At 39.2% G+C, this 18,986-nt stretch overlaps 1 protein-coding gene across 8 annotated transcripts in view; it reads right to left on the bottom strand.

The window, feature by feature from the left end:
• Nucleotides 1–18,986, bottom strand: part of CNTN4 (contactin 4) — a 928,656-nt gene that overhangs the window by 124,336 nt on the left and 785,334 nt on the right. For all 8 annotated transcript variants that reach the window (XM_082412135.1, XM_082412132.1, XM_082412131.1 and 5 more), the window contains one exon: nucleotides 14,836–14,986. In XM_082412135.1, coding sequence (XP_082268261.1) covers nucleotides 14,836–14,986 — 151 coding nt within the window. The remainder of the gene's footprint in view (nucleotides 1–14,835; nucleotides 14,987–18,986) is intronic.

Raw genomic sequence — 18,986 nt, 5'->3', positions numbered from 1 at the left:
GTAACAGTAAAAGCTGCTTCTGGCCCATTTATCTATATTAAAGGCATCAGCAATATTCCAGTTTCAAAAGGGAGGTAATGAAAGCAGAACTTTATTTTTACTAATAATTTATTGGCTTACCACCAGATTCCATGCACTCTTTAAGTAGAGAGAAGCATCTAATGCTTGTTCCTTCTTCAAGCAAAGCTGGTAGAGACATGGCTTCTGGAATAAGTGAGACCTGGATTTGAATCCCAGCTCTAACACTACCAAGCTTTGCAACCTTAGGTAGGGTGAAAACCCTCTCTGGGCCCAGATTTCCCTATCTAAAAGATGGGGTTAATAATAGGACTGATCTCATTAAGTTTTTCTGAGGACTAAAAGAAAACACATTTGAAGTGTTTAGCAGAGGGCATAGTAAAGACTGAAAAAAGCTAGGTAATATTATTCACAAATGGGAGAAAAGTGATGGCCACAAGATAACTAGGAAATACAGGAAAAGAGCCAAAGTAATCAGTATCCTGAATCCCCAAGGATTCCCAAAGCACAAGGTTTATTCGTGAATGTACTAGTGACATAAAGGGAGATCAAAGTCTCATTTCAACTTAATAACTAGAGATTTCTGAGCTGCTTCAGAGCCAAGACGACTCACAGTGTTTCTGTCACTATTATTTTATATCGGTCAACATTATTTCAAAACGTTAATCATCTCTTGTTAAGAAATCTGAAGCATCTCCCTACCGATGATTCTTCCATTTCTTCCATCTAAACTCGACCGACACCCACTCTCCCACTTGGCTGGATCTCTCTTGACTTGCTCACATCTGTCCCTTCATCTTGCATTTACACGAGCTCCCACACGGAGACCTCCCGCTTCCCCCTCTGCCTATGTAAACTACTTTCTTTCACAACTGCTTAAACTCCATTTGGAAGCCAGTTCTGGCAGACCCTGCCTAACTCTGAGAGTTTCTTCTCTGCGTGTTCCCTAAGCACTGCCGCCTATTTCTGTTTGGAAGATATTATGTTAATTTGTACTTCACTGGTGGTTTCCAAATTGTTTCATGTGTGTATACATTGTCATAATAGCTGAATTTTATAAAACCCTAGGAAGCGAGTCTTGGGGTTTCTATCTCCTCTCTCCTCCTTCAACTGAAATAGGCCATTTATCATTTAAAGAATAATTTTTATAATCATAAAGTGAAAATGAAAACCCCTCTGCAAAACAGTCAGTGTAAACCACAGATGCTTAACCTGGGATGAAGAGTTCCCATCGCTTCATTCTTTTGCTGGTTTTCTAGAAATCTGGGGAAGAGGATCCAGAAATAAACTTCCGTCTCCATCACCAACATCTCTCATCTTCCAGGTCCTCACTTTGCAAGCGCCCCTCTGCTGATTTCTCCAGGGAGTTCAAGGCTTTGGGGGCATGAAAAGAAGTTCCCTCTAGCAAAATTTGGGAGCCACTGCTTTAGAGACAGAAGGGACAGCATTTAGGCCTCCAGCCAAATTTACTTCCTCTTCGCTTTGCATTTGATGGACCCAGTAAAAGTGACAATTTAATCAAAATGTAAGTCACAAAGAACAGGTAAAAGACAGCAAACCAAAATAAAACCAAAATAAAAAAGCCAGGCAAAGGGAGAGTTGTGTTACTGGAGGATGTTTTAATACCCCTCATTTCTAGAAACATGCCATGAGTTGGATCGAGGGACACAAACTTTTTCTGTAAAGGGCCAGATAGTAAATATTTGAGGCTTTGCAAGCTAGGTGGTTTCTGTTGCAACTACTCAACCCTGCCACCCATGTAGCACAAAAGCAGCCCAGACAATTTGTTAATGAATGAGTATGGGGCCGGGTCCAATAAAACTTTATTTGTGGATGCTGAAATTCGAATTTCATCTAATTTTCATGTGTCACAAAATGCTATTTTCCTTTTTATTTATTTCCTATCATTTGAAAATGTAAAACCATTCTCATGCATGCGGGCTGTGCAAACAGGTGGAGGGCTGGATTTGGCTGTGGGGCTGTAGTTTGTCAAGCACTGGATAAGAGAGTTTTGGGCAAAAAGAACAGCTTGTTGAAAAGCATTGTGGCGGGAAGAATAAGGCCATTTGAAGAACTGACAGGAGGTCCACGTGGCTCAAGAAGTAAGATTCAGGGAGAGTAAGAGAGAGCAGCTGGGACAGTGTGGCTGGAGCGTGACCAGTTTAGGGTTTTGTTGGTCATGTGATGGGCTGTCTGTCCTGAGGTTAATGGGAAGCCACTAATATAGTGCCACACCTGGCTGTGCATTAGAATCACCTGGAAAACTTAAAAACATATTCAGACTCCTGGTCTCATCTCAGAATTCCTTAGAAAGAATCTCTGGGGACAGAGAGTGGGATTCTGTATTTTTAAATGTACCTCTGTTGGTCCCAATGCAGTTAGCTCAGCACCAGCCTGCAGACCTGAATTTGGGAACTACCTGTGGATCTCTGCTTGAGGGATGGAGAGACCCTAGGAAGGTCAAGTGAGTTCCCAGATGGGTGCACAAAAAGGCCCAGCAGATGCTTTCTGAATACACAGATCGAACACAACTGATCAAGGATGAGAAACAATTTAAAAGGAGTGTGGAGAGCCATGCCCAAATCATTTCCTAACTCTGTCTGTTCCCCAGTGAAGTACCAGTTCCTCAGCCTGCTTTTGAGAAATTTTCCAGCCTGATCTCCCCCTGTTCAAAAATTCCTCTGTACTTTCCTTTTGAATATGTTTTATTCCTGCTGCTCCTTTCACTTAAATATCCCATCACCACCTTCTCCACTGATCTTCTCTAAGAATCAGATGATGCAGGATGGTTGGTTCATTCATTTCGTACAAAAATCCTAAGTATCTATGGTATTCTAGGCACAGTACCAGGAGTGGGGGCACTCGTGTGCTCAAACACACATGGCATCTTTGCTCATGGTCATTTCAGCCTGTTATGGGAAATAAACATTAATAAAATAATCATACCCATAAACACAAAATTTATAACTGTAAAGAGAAGGAAGGAAGGAAGGAAGGAGAGAGGAAAGGATGGAAAGAAGGAAGAAAGGAGAAAGAAAGAAATCCATACTCCCAATTCCCAGGCAAACCACTGTTAATATTTTGGTGGAGTTCCTTCCAGCCTTTTTTTTTGCATGTATATCAAAATATGAATATGTATATGCGTGTTGAGACTATAGAATGATATTTTATATACTGTTAAAAAATAAAATTTATACCTGTAAAAGATGAAAAGTCTCTTTCCTTTAAACCACTGTAGAAATTTTGTCCCTTTCAAAATGACACCTGTATGGTGTTAGGTAGTGTTCTAATTTCATTCTTTTACATGTAGCTGTCCAGTTTTCCCAGCACCACTTATTGAAGAGGCTGTCTTTTCTCCACTGTATATTCTTGACTCCTTTGTCAAACATAAGGTGACCATAGGTGCGTGGGTTTATCTCTGGGCTTTCTATCCTGTTCCTATTGATCTATATTTCTGTTTTTGTGCCAGTATCATACTGTCTTGATTATTGTAGCTTTGTAGTATAGTCTGAAGACAGGGAGCCTGATTCCTCCAGCTCAATTTTTCTTTCTCAAGATGGCTTTGGCTATTCAGGGTCTTTTGTGTCTCCATACAAATTGTAATATTTTTTGTTCTAGATCTTTGAAAAATGCCATTGGTAATTTGATAGGGATTGCACTGAAGCTATAGATTGCTTTGGGTAGTATGGTCATTTTCACAATGTGGATTCTTCCAATCCAAGAACATGGTACATCTCTCCATCTGTTTGTGTCATCTTTGATTTATTCATCAGTGTCTTATAGTTTTCTGCATACAGGTCTTTTGCCTCCTTAGGTAGGTTTATTCCTAGGTATTTTATTCTTTTTGTTGCAATGGTAAATGGGAGTGTTCCCTTAATTTCTCTTTCTGATTTTTCATTGTTAGTGTATAGGGATGCAAGAGATTTCTGTGTGTAAACTCAAAATGGATTAAAGACCTAAATGTAAGGCCAGACACTATAAAACTCTTAGAAGAAAACACAGGCAGAACACTCTTTGACATAAACCACAACAAGATCCTTTTTGACCCACCTCCTAGAGTAATGAAAATAAAACCAAAAATAAATAAATGGAACCTAATTAAACGTAAAAGCTTTTGCACAGCAAAGGAAACCATAAACAAGATGAAAAGACAACCCTCAGAATGGGAGGAAACATTTGCAAATGAAGCAACTGACAAAGGATTAATCTCCAAAATATACAAGCAGCTCAATATCAAAAAAACAAAAAACCCAATCAAAAAATGGGTGGAAGACCTAAATAGACATTTCTCCAAAGAAGACATACAGATGGCCGACAAACACATGAAAAGATGCTCAACATCACTAATCATTAGAGACATGCAAATCAAAACCACAATGAAGTATCACCTCACACCGGTCAGAATGGCCATTATCAAAAAATCTGCAAACAATAAATGCTGGAGAGGGTGTGAAGAAAAGGGAATCCTCTCGCACTGTTGGTGGGAATGTAAATTGATACAGCCACTATGGAGAACAGTATGTAGGTTCCTTAAAAAACTAAAAATAGAACTACCATATGACCCAGCAATCCCACTACGGGGCATATACCCTGAGAAAACCATAATTCAAAAAGAGTCATGTACCCCAATGTTCACTGCAGCACTATTTACAATAGCCAGGACATGGAAGCAACCTAAATGTTCATCGACAGATGAATGGATAAAGAAGATGTGGCACATATATACAATGGAATATTACTCAGCCATAAAAAGGAACAAAATTGAGTCATTTGTAGTGATGTGGATGAACCTAGAGTCTGTCATACAGAGTGAAGTAAGTCAAAAAGAGAAAAACAAATATCATATATTAGTGCATATATACGGAATCTAGAAAAATGATACTGATGAACCTATTTGTAGGGCAGGAAAAGAGATGCAGACGTAGAGAATGAACTTGTGGACACAGCGGGGGAAGGGGAGGGTGGGACGATTTGAGAGAGTAGCACTGACATATATACACTACCACGTGTAAAATAGATAGCTAGTAGGAAACTGCTGTATAGCACAGGGAGCTCAGCTCGGTGCTCTGTGACGACCTAGAGGGGTGGGATGGGGAGGGTGGAAGGGAGGCTCTTGAAGGAGGGGATACAGGTACACATATAGCTGATTCACTCTGTTGTACAGCAGACACTAACACAACCTTGTAAAGCAAATATACTCCAATAAAAAAAAAATGACACCTGTAGAACCCTGTTTTAAATTATGTTCATAATCTCAAATGTGTCTTATACGGAGGAAGGGTGTGACAGATGTTTATTGAATTGAATATACCAGGGATGTGATGTAGGAAGTTTGATCTCGTGGAAGATTTGAGTGAGGGCTGGTTCCAAATAAACCAGTTAAGAGGTTAGTTTAACAGTTGCAAAGTCTATACAAGAGATAATAAGGGTAGAAACTAGGACGGGGGCAGAGGACTGACTGACAAAGAAACAATGAACGTGGGAGACAGCTGGAAGGATTTTATCAGGTGTTGCCTTTAGATTGGGGGCCTTATTTTAAATACTTTCACATAAAAATTCAGTTCTCTTGCCAGCATGTCCTGAGGCATAACCAATACTGTGACCATATGAATAGAACAGGTGGCAGGTAGTCCCTGCCTGAATTTGGATATCACTGTAAATCCTGACCATAAAACAATATGACATAACTATACTGAGGTAGGAAAGGCCGGTGGCTGAGGGTTAAATTCATGGAGTCTCCACAGGACATGGTCTGTGTACCATTACAAACATTTACAAACAAATGTCTCTAAACTCTTCTGCAACTGCTCTTCAGGGGAACTCAAAGCCATAACTATTTTATGCATGGCCCTAGGAGAGACAGACAGAACGAATGGGGGAAAGTTCCAGGTCTGAACTGGAGAGCAGGATAAGCTCTGCCTATTTCCATGACTACACATGCAAAATTTAAATGATATAGTACTGCCGGTAAGCAGGGCGACAGATTCTATCTAGAGCAATGATGCTCAAGTTGCTTTGATGTTGTTTTGCCTCCAAGACAGGATTTCCATTATTATGGAGATGAACTGCCTCTAATTATTGCAATAACATAATTGTTCCCCAGGCAGAATTCCTAATAACAGCTGTATGGCTCTGCAGCCCCTGTAAGAGATATCCTGAGGGCAGGTTTCTCATTAAGAGCACATATATAGACACGCTGCCTCCAGAAGGGAAACAGAATGCCTGAAGCAATAAAGTTTCCTTTCCACGCAAGGATTGCATCAGCCTTCTGGGCAAATACCTGCCATCACATTTGCTCTGCCTCCCAGACTGCCAGTGTCTTCAGACCACAGTTTCACACCTTACAGACAACATGGAGTTTTGCTGCCCTGTGCTGGGATTTTCCTCCACGTTTTACATGCATTTCAACTCTTCCAAAGGCCTTTGGGAAGAGAGGGAAATTAGAGCCATGATCTAATTTCACCTTGGATGAAGACTTCAATGTCTCTAGACAAGACACATGCATTTTATTCCTATTTGGGTTGAACAGTCTCATAGGGTGTTAGACTTGCTCTGATTATACTGTGGGGGTCAGGCAAACATAAACATATATTTCAGTCTGGGAAGAAATGCCTAAGAATATGGATAATTATACCATTTTATTGTCTTCAGAATGTGTCCACTGTGGCCTCAACGTGCTCGCCCAAGGTGATGTTAAGGTTCCTAGGTCCAGCACTCATTTTTGAGCCATTATTTTGTCGGACCGCTTGGAAGCACCAAGCGCTTGCTCCTTCTTAAAACTTTCTGCTCCCTTGGTTTCTGTTTACTACGTTCTCCTGGTTGTTCCCCCACGTCTCTGAATTCCCGCTCCAGTCCTCCCAGTGGGCTCTGCTTCCACCCATTCCTTGCATGTGGCCATTCTTCAAGGTTCCTTCCTTTGATTCACAGGTGTTCTCATTCTACAAAACTCTCTCTGGATTCACTTCTCCACTCCATGGCTTCTTATCTACTGGTGACATCTAGGTCTCTGTCTTTACTCTCCTGAACTCAGACCCATAGTTCCTGTTAGACATTCATTCACTGAAAACTTACTCCATACCAGGCATTGTCCTAGATGCTAGTGTTACAGAACTGGACAAAACACAAAGGGCTCCATGTAACCATGATGGTCTTTCAAAGTAGAAGAGAGAGGCAGAAGAGGAGGTTGAAGTGCTGTGATTTGAGTACTCGACTGGACTGCACTTGACTTTGTTAGCTCTACACCATGCGCCAAGGAATGCAGGTGACCTCCAGAAAGCCAGACACCGAGTCTCCCCTAGAACCTCCAGAAGGAACACGTGACTTCAGCTCAAGAGGAACCATTTCAGACTTATGACCTCCAGGGCTGTATGATATTAAATTTGTATTGTTTAAGCCACACACACACACACACACACGTGCATGCACACACACGTCTCTGTTTTCATGGAATTTACACTATGATTAAATGGAGGGTGGAGAAAACAGATAATAAAACAAAAAAGCAAATATGCAGCATGTTATATGGTGATAAGAACTATGGAAACTATAAAGCATGGAAAGAGGACGGGGGCGGTGTTTACAATTTGAAATAGGTTAGCTGGGAAAAAGCTTTGCTGAGAAGGTGACACTGAATGGGAATTCCCATCTGAATGTGACATCGCCACTTACAGGCACGTCAGATTTAACATGTTAACACTAATGTCTTTATTTTCCGCTCTCAAACTTGTTTTTTCTGTACTCAGTATTGTGGTAAATGGCACTGCCATCTACCAGCTGCTCAAGTTAGAATCCTAGGAGTCATTTTCTTTTTTCCTTCCTTCTTTCAAAAATCTTTCTGCTTAAATTTAAATTCTACTCTTTCATAGCTCATCTATCTGTCTTCTCTCCTATACTCTCAGAAGACTGACATCATTCAAGTCCTTTTGATTTCCGTCCCAGCTTACTGCCTGCAACTGGTCTCTCTACCTGCCAAATCTTGTTCTACTCTGATTCTTTCTCCATGTCACAGGCAGAGCAACCTTTCTGCAGCACGTGTATGACAGTGCACTCCCTTGCATAAAATCCTTCAATTCTCTCCCAGAGTTCAAGTCTAAACTCTACAGACATAAAATTCAAGGCTTCCACCATCTATTGTTGGCCTACGTTTTCCAATGTTCCATCTTAATATATCACCTTTATAACATACGCCCTAGGATTATTGAAAAACATGTTGCTATTTTGCTACTGGGCCCCCTGCACTGTTCTAAGAGCATCTTTTTTAAAAATAAATTTATTTATTTATTTATTTATTTTTGGCTGTGTTGGGTCTCCGTTGCTGCACGCAGGCTTTCTCTAGTTGTGGCGAGTGGGGCTACTCTTCATTGCGGTGCGTGGGCTTCTCATTGCGGTGGCTTCTCTTGTTGCGGAGCATGGGCTCTAGGCGTGCAGGCTTCAGTAGTTGTGGCACGCGGGCTCAGCAGTTGTGGCTCGGGGGCTCTAGAATGCAGGCTCAGAAGTTGTGGCACACGCGCTTAGTTGCTCCGTGGCATGTGGGATCTTCCCAGACTAGGGCTCGAACCTGTGTTCCCTGCATTGCCAGGTTGATTCTTAACCACTGCGCCACCAGGGAAGTCCTCTAAGAGCATCTTGAGGGCTGGGTTTATGTCTCCACTTTCTCTCTGTCCTCAGTGCCAAGCAAAGGGCTTAGCATGTGGTAAGCATCCAATGAATGTTTCGTTCATCGATCAAAATTTGTGTTGGCTAGTTTGACAAAATAGTCCTGCTGCTGTTCTGAAACCATGCCTGTGACATGCAGGCTGTAAGTTTCAGATTCTTTTCGGAAACATTCAGCAGCATATCTCTACTTAGTTATTATCCATTAGCTTGATATAATGTATTAGCCTAATGTCTAAAAGGAAGCAGAGAAATTCTCAAGGATGAGTAAGAATAAGAAGTCATTATTCACACATTGTTAACTAGAGTAACATTTCACTCATTTCTTCAGCTTCAGTGAGAAATAAAATATTTTCTCTAAGTGAATTTTCCAGACAACTACATTTACCCCTTTAAGCACTAAGTTAATTTTTAAAAATAATCACTGGGAGGGAGTGGTCTTTCTATGATGTACACTCACCTGCCTTACTAATCTAAGCTCACTGAAGATAATTTTTCCTCTTTAGGGATATAAGATAACAATAATTGTCATTGTTTGCTACAGAGATAAAGAAAAATATTTATGCCCTTATTAATACTGTTTTAATTCCGAATGGCAGATTTAATTCTGGCTTTCAGAAAGACATTGAAAGAAATGCTTAAGACAGTGAGAGGATGCCAAATAATGTCATATGAAGATGATCAGGGACATTTGGGCTTGGAAAAGAATTGAAAGAGGACTTGAGAATAGCTTGTTAGAATATAAGGGGAAGAGGGGTGGTGGAAAAGAATTAGATTGTTTAGTATAACTTCAGAGTGGAAATTACAAGGATGTTGGTTATAAAGAAATAACCTAACAATTAGTTAGGTCTCCATCTTAGACGTAACCAGGGAAGGTGAGGGTCCAGCCATTGTGGGGATCCCTGTCCTGGAATGGAGGCTAGGCTCCATGACTAGAGTAGGAATTTGACATTACTGCCTGCCTAGCATCCATTTATTCTTTTTCTGGTTGTAGGACCCTACATTTCTTTGGGGAAACCCCTGTCCCATTCTCAGTCCATGAGGTCTGAGGTGGTGCTTCTCCAAGTGCCTCATAGGATAAGCACACGATCATGTGCTTCTAATCAGTGCATCACACCCCCTTGAATGTTACTGGTTCAGGGGAGATCACTGACCAAGGCAGGTTTATTCAATTTCATGAACACCTCTTCTGGAATTGTTAGAAGAGAGGGCAAGCACGGTGCTGCTGGCAGCCATCCTACCACCAGGAAAAGACAACCCATCAGAAAATGGAGCCAACAAAGAGGAGGGCACTGGTGAGAGATGAACAAAGCCATCCGGTCCTGATGCCACCGTGTAAGCACCTGAACCTGGTCACACCTCAAGTCACAGCCCATCCCTGGTCTTCTCAAATGTGGAGCCAATGAATTCCCTTTTGTACTGAAGTCACCGCTGAGTTGGGTTTCTGTCACTTGCAATCAAGAGTCCATCCAGGTTGGTTTAATGGCTCCCTATAATTCTAGGAGCCTAGGTTTTTACTAAGGATTCTGTTATTTCTATATTTTGATGTTTTTGTTTGTAATAGATCAACTTCAACCTCATCTGCCTCAAGTGCCTTCTGTCTAGAAACTAAAAATAAACAAAATTATCAACTTTATTCAGTTAGTTGGCTTAATTGCTCAATTAATCCAAATGATTCCACTGCTTTGGTGGCGACTAGAGGCCTCTCCTGAGAAGTAAAGTACTTGCGCCTTTGTGAAAAGTCATCCCTGTTTTAAATGTCTGCTATTGCCTACACTCTGATCGCTGGATAAATATACAAGAAAACAAGAAATGATTTATGTTTATGGCTATTCTGCCTACCCAATAGCAAAGCTATAAAATTGAAGATTCAATCTTTCATTTAGATGACTGGTTTAATATAGATAAGGCCAGTGTAAATATGATTTAAATTTCTAAAGCCTTGAAAAACCAAAGTAAGGATATACAAACATATTTTTTAAATTGCTCACATGTTAACATTAAATCAGTATTTTTGAATCCATACCCACTGAGATAACTATAATACCACCATATAAGATCAGAATGTAAACATTTAAAAATGTTGCTTCTTATACTTTTTACTGTAAACTCATTTGTAGGCAGTTGATTAGTTAAATTTGAAATTAAAAATCCCTTAAGTAGCGTTTGGCAAAGTCAAAACATAAGCTCTAGGGAGAACATTAATAAAAAGTGGTGCTTGATCACAAATTTTGTTCCACTGAAACTTGGTTTATATCGATATTTTGTAATTGAGATTAATAATCTTTTATTCAAATGTTAAAGGCCATCATTAAAAAGTCTACAAGTAACAAATGCTGGAGAGAGTGTGGAGAAAGGGGAACCCTCTTGCACTGTTGGGAATGTAAATTGGTGCAGCCACTATGAAAAACATTATGGAAGTTCCTCAAAAAACCAAAAATAGAGTTGCCATATGATCCAGCAATCCCACTCCTGAGCATATACCCAGACAAAACTATAATTCGGAAAAGATACACGCACCCCCTATGTTCGTAAGCAGCACTATTTACAATAAATAGCCAAGACATGGAAACAACCTAAATGTCCGTTGACAGATGAATGGATAAAGAAGATGTGGTACATATATACAATGGAATACTAATCAGCCATAAAAAAGAATGAAATAATGCCATTTGCAGCAACAAGGATGGACCTAGAGATTATCATACTAAGTGAAGTAAGTCAGAAAGAGAAAGACAAATACCATATGATATCACTTATATGTGAAATCTAAAAATATGATACAAAACATATCTATGAAACAAAAACAGACTCACAGACATAGAGAACAGACTTGTGGTTGCCAAGGGGGAGGGGAGAGTGGGGGAAGGATGGATTAGAAGTTTGGGATTAGCAGATGCAATCTATTATATACAGGATAAACAACAAGGTCCTACTGTACAGCACAGGGAACTATATTCAATATCCTGTGATAAACCATAGTGGAAAAGAATATGAAAAAGAATATATATACGTGTAACTGAGTCGCTCTGCTGTACAGCAGAAATTAACACAACATTGTAAATCAACAATACTTCAATAAAATTTTCAAAAATCTTTTATTCAAATGTTAAAGGTTTGCCTTTTGATTCTTAGGATTCCACATCTCAAAAAAGAATTAGGGCTAACAAGTCAGTATATTAGAAAGTATTACTCAACACTGGACACAGTCAAACAATTTTTCCTTTTGTGTTGTTCTAACAATGTCAATCCTTTCCTAAAATAGGAATTCTAAAATTTTTCACTTCTGAATTCTACATATGATTGCTTTTGTTCACTTATCCACTTAATTATGCTTCTCCTTTATCAGAAAAAAATAGAGGAAAATGGTGGAATTTCTTCTCTGCCAGTGAGAAAATAATGGTAATATCTTTCTTATTTTTCACACTTTTCAGAAATTACAGGATGTTCAGCTGAGATTATGTCTTTCTTGTAACTTCAAAACCAGCAGCCCATGGAGTAAACTTGGTCCATGGATGTGTGGACCATATTGTATTAACATTAAAATTTTTAAAAGGTGCTGATGGTTAAAAATTAAGATAGTTCAAATTAAATTCCTTATTTCTAGTTTCCCTTGAAAAATGAGATGGTGGGTAGGCAACGGACCTGCATCTCCATTTGGTGGCAAAAATATGCTAGAATTGAGTGGCGGGTGTCTCCCTTGGATGGGGCACACACTGAAGTCCCCACCATTCCCCTTTAAATTACACCAGGCCAGCTTTTGGATTCATTTACATTAGGGAAATCAACCTATCTGTTTAACACATTGTGAGCCAGGTAGCAGGGAGAAATAAAACTGTGAGAACGCAGCACCCATGGGGAGAAAAAGTGCTAATACTGATAGTTTGGGTCATGCCTGGTGACACTGGAGGTGGAGGTGATAAATACCAAGACTTGAGTAATGATGGGGAGTTCCCTCGCTTTAAAGGTACCTTTAGTGCCACATAAATGTTGAGGCAATATTTGAACCCCATTAATCAAGTCAGAAGAAAAAACAAAAATTGAAGAGAGATAAGCTTTGTGGTAAGCTAAGTGGTAGAAACAGTCAATTAAATTCACTTATTAAAAATAATTCTTGGGCTTCCCTGGTGGCGCAGTGGTTGAGAATCTGCCTGCTAATGCAGGGGACACGGGTTCGAGCCCTGGTCTGGGAAGATCCCACATGCCGCGGAGCAACTAGGCCCGTGAGCCACAACTACTGAGCCTGCGCGTCTGGAGCCTGGGCTCCGCAACAAGAGAGGCCGCGATAGTGAGAGGCTGGCGCACCGCGATGAAGAGTGGCCCCCGCTCGCCGCAACTAGAGAAAGCCCTCGCACAGAAACGAAGACCCAACACAGCCAAAAATAAATAAATAAATTAATTAAATAAAAATAATTCTTGATATTGATATATCATTTTCCCAAAGTTAATTTAATCAATTTGTAGCAATGATTAAGGTATAGCAGTAGTAAACAATCATTAATACTGTTCAAAATGTTAGGCTGTCCCTTTTCTTCTAGGCACATAGTAAGACTGTATTTCCCTGCTGGGTTGAATTTGGGCAGAGCCATGTGACTTGTTTTGGCCATTGAAACATGAGTGAAAAAGAAGTGTTTCACTTCTGGGCGGAAGCTTTAAGAGCCCATGCATGTTTAGCCACCCTCTTTTCCTTCTGCAATTCGAATGTTCCAGAGAGTGCTATTCTACCAGGCTATACTTTAGAGGGCAGCAAAGCCCCCAGCAGACCCCTGGTGCGTGTGCAGTGTGGATGAGAAATTTCCTTTTGTTGTTTTAAGATACTGCAGGCTGCTTGTGACAGTAGCAAAGCTTATTTGCCGCTTCTGGATTTTGATCTACCATGTTGCTCGAGCTTCATTCATTCACGGTTTTTGACATGTCTGTCTCTTATCCACATTATTAAAAATTTTTTTCTTTATATCATGGTTATATTAAAACTTTAAAAATGTAGCCTTAATCTAAGCAATACATGTGGTACATAAAATAAGAAACTGTGCTCTCAAGTTCCAACTTTGACTCCAGATTTAAATGCCATGCCAATAATTTGTAAACTATACTGCTTTCTTGATATGATAGAAATCAGAGAGAGATGTATATTACAAATTTAATATATGTGAATACACCATCTATAAACCATATCAGGTTTGTTTGCAAAAATCATTAATATGGACATCATCAGTGTAATGATCTACTTTGCATATGCAAATCCAAAGGTGTACAGGTATAAAGTTGATACATACACATTTTTACAGCCTTCCCCAATTGCATCTTTGAGTACTTGACCCTTAGCATCCATTAAAATCGTTCTTATAGAGCTGGTAAACGTGATCTGATGTGTGACATGGACTCATGCGCAATTACTATCTTCCAACAGACTGAGTAGATTACAGAAAGGGGTCGCGGATATATTTTATGGAGGTGACGGCCAAGAAAAGGTCTTAAGAGATACCTGCCATTTGTCACAATATGACCTAAAACCCCAACAACCCCTGTAATTACACTGTATAAACGACATGCCTTCTAAACATAATTCCCTTACAATAGGAAACACACAGGTGACGAGTTTAGATATCAGAAAGAAAAAAAAAACTTTTCAAAAAAAGTTTCTTTTTGGAACTCTGTTTCACAAAGACATGATTAAAATAATCAAAACCATCCTATTTGAGAATGAGTTTTGGAATTAGAGACATTTAGCTCCAAAAAAGGAGAGACTAACGAGAGACATACTAGCCACTGCCAAATATCTGAGGGGTTGTCATCGCAAAGAAGAACTGGATTTACTTGTTTATACAAAAAGGAGGTAGGATGGAGAAAAGTGGGCAAACCTACAAATAAATTTTAGGCTAAAATTAAGAAAGATGATTTCTAGTTGCTGATCTTTAGGCAGCTCCAACAGCCTTCAAGAGGGATCATGTGACCTCTCTGTGCAGGAAGGGCTTTCTAGAATCTTAATATCAAGAAGGATTATAAAGACCAACTAATTTACCACCCATTTCCAAAGCTTCAGTTCTTTGATTAACAGTTAGTTCACGAAGAGCAGAGAGTAAATTCTTCCCTCTAGGACTATTAATAACAGACCTATAAATTATTGCAGGTTAATCAAATATTAAAAATATTTCAAGATAATACCTTTCATTTTCTCTTAATATGTCCCTTCCTTTCTTCCAGGTGTAGACAGGTTTCGGAGAAGCTTTCGGCTTACACTCAATGACAACTTCACCTCCCACTTTGACAAGAGTTACTCTTTTTAAGAGGGTTCTTGAAAAATCCGGGCCCACAGCTGGAAGAGAATATAGAAAATAGAATAATTAATTATTATGGAAGAAAAAACCCACTAGATCATTCTTTATAGCTTTTTTCTTTCTGTAATGGACTTATTGCTGTCTTGGGCATCAAAGGGAGGAAGTTACATTTTTTTTCTGAAGTAAAGGGCGTAGCGCTGGAAGTTTTGATAGATTATGAAAAGCTGAGCTGTAATTTGTATACGGTAAAATATACCAGTTGTAAGTGCATACAGCTTGATGCATTTGGTATACTCCAACATGAAGATCAAAATATAGAACATTCTATCACTTTATTGAGTGATTCTTTAAAAAAAATTATTCCATGTTCAAATGAAGATAAATTTAAAAATTTCAGGGAAGCAAAAGGGAGAGACAAAACAAAAACCCATAAGGTATTTTTCTGACTGTGTAGATTAAAGCTTCCCTTCATTGATAGTTACCACCTCTGCTCTTTTCCATAGCACTCTGTGCATGTCTCCATCAGAAGATGTGCTGAAATGTCTATAGCATCACCATCTGTAAAGCTTCTCCTTAAAATCAACGACTTTGTTCAGCTTTCCACTACTACTGCCAAATGCAATGCTTGGTTCTTGCTGGATAAATTGTGACTTGCTCTTACAAAACTCTATTCCATCCTCACTACCAGTATTCTAAAAATTCATTCATGTTGACACCAAATATATAGTTATGTGGATATAATATTAAATAATTCTTTCTTTCCTAAAACAAAAGATATACACCTGTATCCTTACAGAAATACAGAAGGGGCCTTTCTGAAAAATCTCTATTTTCTTCTGCATTAATTGAATTAACATGTTTTAGGATATGTTGTGAGCACAGATTCATCTCCTGGAATCTTAATTTTATCATATTTAAAATCCCTAACTCACTGCCATTTGACCTGATGGAATTTAAGATTTCGTACCATGCTGAATGTGAAATTTAAATGCTAACCACAAATTACTTAAAAGAGGACAGGTAGTGAGTGTGTATGTATATAGGTGGGGAGGACGGGGGTCAGTTTTTTTAAACGTACCCAAACCGTAAGCTGGTGATCAAAAAAAATAAAATCAGGCTTCAGCAGAAGCAAGGGAAACCTTTATTAAATGCTTTTGTCATAGAAATACTTTGTGTCTAGAAAGAAAGAAAGATGGAAAGGTTACTTTTTAATGGGGTGATGCAATGTACACATGGGGCTGGTTTTACTATGTGAAGATTAAACTAAATAAATGAATCTAGCAGGCAATTGATACTTCAATCTGTGTTCCTTGGATTCATGAGGGGAATCTATAATTCAAAGAGTAATTCCATAATGATAAATGAAATTAATAAGTAGAGTGCAAGTACAAATGTTTTTGCTACAATTAGATAAATGCATTCCTTGTATGATCTGCAAAATCACTTAATAAAAATTATAGGGTTCTGAAAAAGATAAGGTCAGGACAGACGTACTTGATATTTATGTAACAGGAATACTAACAAAAACAATTATCATTCTAGTAAATATGTTAGCGTGACTAAAAAGACAGATTACATTTCTAATAGACAAATACTACAAAAAATACACGACTTCAGTGTGTGTGTGTATGAAGACAGCTTGATGAAACAAGGAAGCTGGAAGAGAGAAGAGTTGAGATTGGTAAAGTATAAAACAAGTACAAAGTGCAGAAGAGAACCACGCTCTGAACATCGCTATGTTAGAGTACGTGACCAAACTCAGCCAAGAGGAAAATGTGGGCTGAATGGGGGTCATGGTCAGTGTGCTTTCCGCCTTGACTAGCTGTGTTGACCTGAGTTAGTGGGCCTTGTTCTCGGTTGCTGGAACTAGTGCCATACATGGACAAAGCCAGCATCTGCTATACTGACCTCACTTCCTCATTTACCACTCCCACACATGCTCATTTTCAACACAGAAAAGTTACTTTTTTTTTTCTTTTTGGCCTCACCGCATGGCATGCGGGATCTTAGTTCCCCGACCAGGGATGGAATCCGTGCCCCGTGCAGTGGAAGCACGGAGTCTTAACCACTGGACCGCCAGGGAAGTCCCACAGAAAGGTTCTTGTAGCAGAAAAGACTCACTCCCATCTTATGGAAACACCTGAACTGACACATTAATGTAAAAAAAAAAAAATCAAGTTTCTAGAAGATTTTTAAAAAGGGTACTGTGTGAAATAGAGTTACAAATCTGTAACATATAAAAATCCCTTCTTAAAACTATATCTTTCTACACACATATTTTTATCACTTTAGGCAGACATTTTTCATCTGTTCAACAGGAATTCTGCAGTTGCATTTGAAAGGAGTTACATAAATCAAACCATGCACAACACATGTCAAAAAACTATGTATTGCGTCTACGCTTTGAAATAGCATGCTATCAGCCACACAGAAGGCAGAAAACACACATTCCAGTGTCAAAAGCATTTGTACTATACTATGTATGTGCATATCATCTTTTGGATATCCTAGAGATAAGACTGCCTTTGAATGTCTTTCACTAATAAAAATGGAATTATAAATTTAAATCTTTTCTCTTTGTCTACTTCGTTTGCTTAATTTATTTCTAGTGTTATCTAACTCTGCAAATCTACCAGTTGCCACCATAAGCTGCAATGCTTCCTAGGGCAAAATTGTTAGACCTTCATCTGTTTTTGAATACTTGACCCATTACTGGGTGTCTTAATACTCTGCCATTTTGTGACCATCTTTCACACTTGAGATACCCTAAAGCTTATGGGATGATGCTCTTTCATGTCTGTACCCTAAATTTCTTCTGATTACTAACCATTGGCTCAGGAGAGGCTTGAAGGCAAAGTAAAAGGACCCTGTTAATTTGACATTCACAGAGAATCAGGTTTTAAAAGTTATTGGTAAGGTCCCAATAGGGCACTGTTAGAATCCAACCTTTGCTGGCACTGGAAAAAGTGAGTGCACTTTGAAGGTGAGATTTCAGTGGGTTCCTAGTAGTTCAGAAAAGATAAAACGAATTGTCAAATGACCCACTTGAGTCTGAGAGTAGCACCAATCCTGGGAGATGCTCTTTTGCTAAATCTAATACACTTTGAGGACAATATTTCTTACATGGACGACTAGGGGGCACTGCTCTCCAGTGTTGGAATAAGCCATGCTACAGGACCTCTTCCCTGTGGGAAATCAACTTTTTATTATTTATCAATGATCTTTAATTCATTAACATTACATTACCTAGGAGAAGCATCATCCGGCTGAGAGAAGCCTTCTATGCAATTCTCAACTGTTTGTTTTTACTTAATTAAATGGCTCTTGGTCACATGTCAAGGCTATTGTAAGTGGCCAACAGAACCCTTGAAAACTGAAGTTGTGCCTTAGGATCATTTCTCAAGAGAGATAGTAAGAATGCTAACTCCTTAATGGGATGTGCAGTGGCAGTCCCATCTGGGAAATAGATGGGTGTGATGTGTTACTCTATTATTGAAGGGGAAAGAATAATTATGTGTGCCTCTTTTATCAGAGTCTGTAGACACAACACTGGGAACACTGCCAGTTGATGGAGACTATTAAGGATGGCTCTTTTAGAAGTTCAGAATTTCATATTATTTTAACTTTTATTTATTATCTTTATTACCTCATCATTCCATAAAAATAAACCCAGAGTACATATATTCATTCAAGTATTTCCACCACTGAAGAGATAGTGCTGGTATCAGATACTAAAACCCCAAACTTCTCCTGGTTGCTGGGTAGGTAACTAGAAAGCTGGCTATACTGGAAATATTCTTCGTTCTAGGTCCATCATTTCAGAATGACTGATGCAAAATCAGCCTCTCTGATTTGGGATGATATGCACAAGGAGACTGTCAAGAAATGCTGAAGTAAGAGTTTTCTGTTCTAACATCAACATAACGTGTTCCTTCTAAGTCTCTAATACTCTGCCCTGCTGGTTTTGGTATAATTCACTGAACGTCCCGTTTCCCAGGGCTCCTCCTACCATGGTAGCTCTTGTTTATGGGCTCCTGC

Source organism: Balaenoptera physalus (assembly GCF_965194825.1).
Source record: "Balaenoptera physalus genome assembly, chromosome: 11".
Taxonomy (NCBI): Eukaryota; Metazoa; Chordata; class Mammalia; order Artiodactyla; family Balaenopteridae; genus Balaenoptera; species Balaenoptera physalus.
The sequence above is the reverse complement of the archived record's forward strand: the minus strand, read 5'-3'. Positions and strand labels throughout refer to the sequence as shown.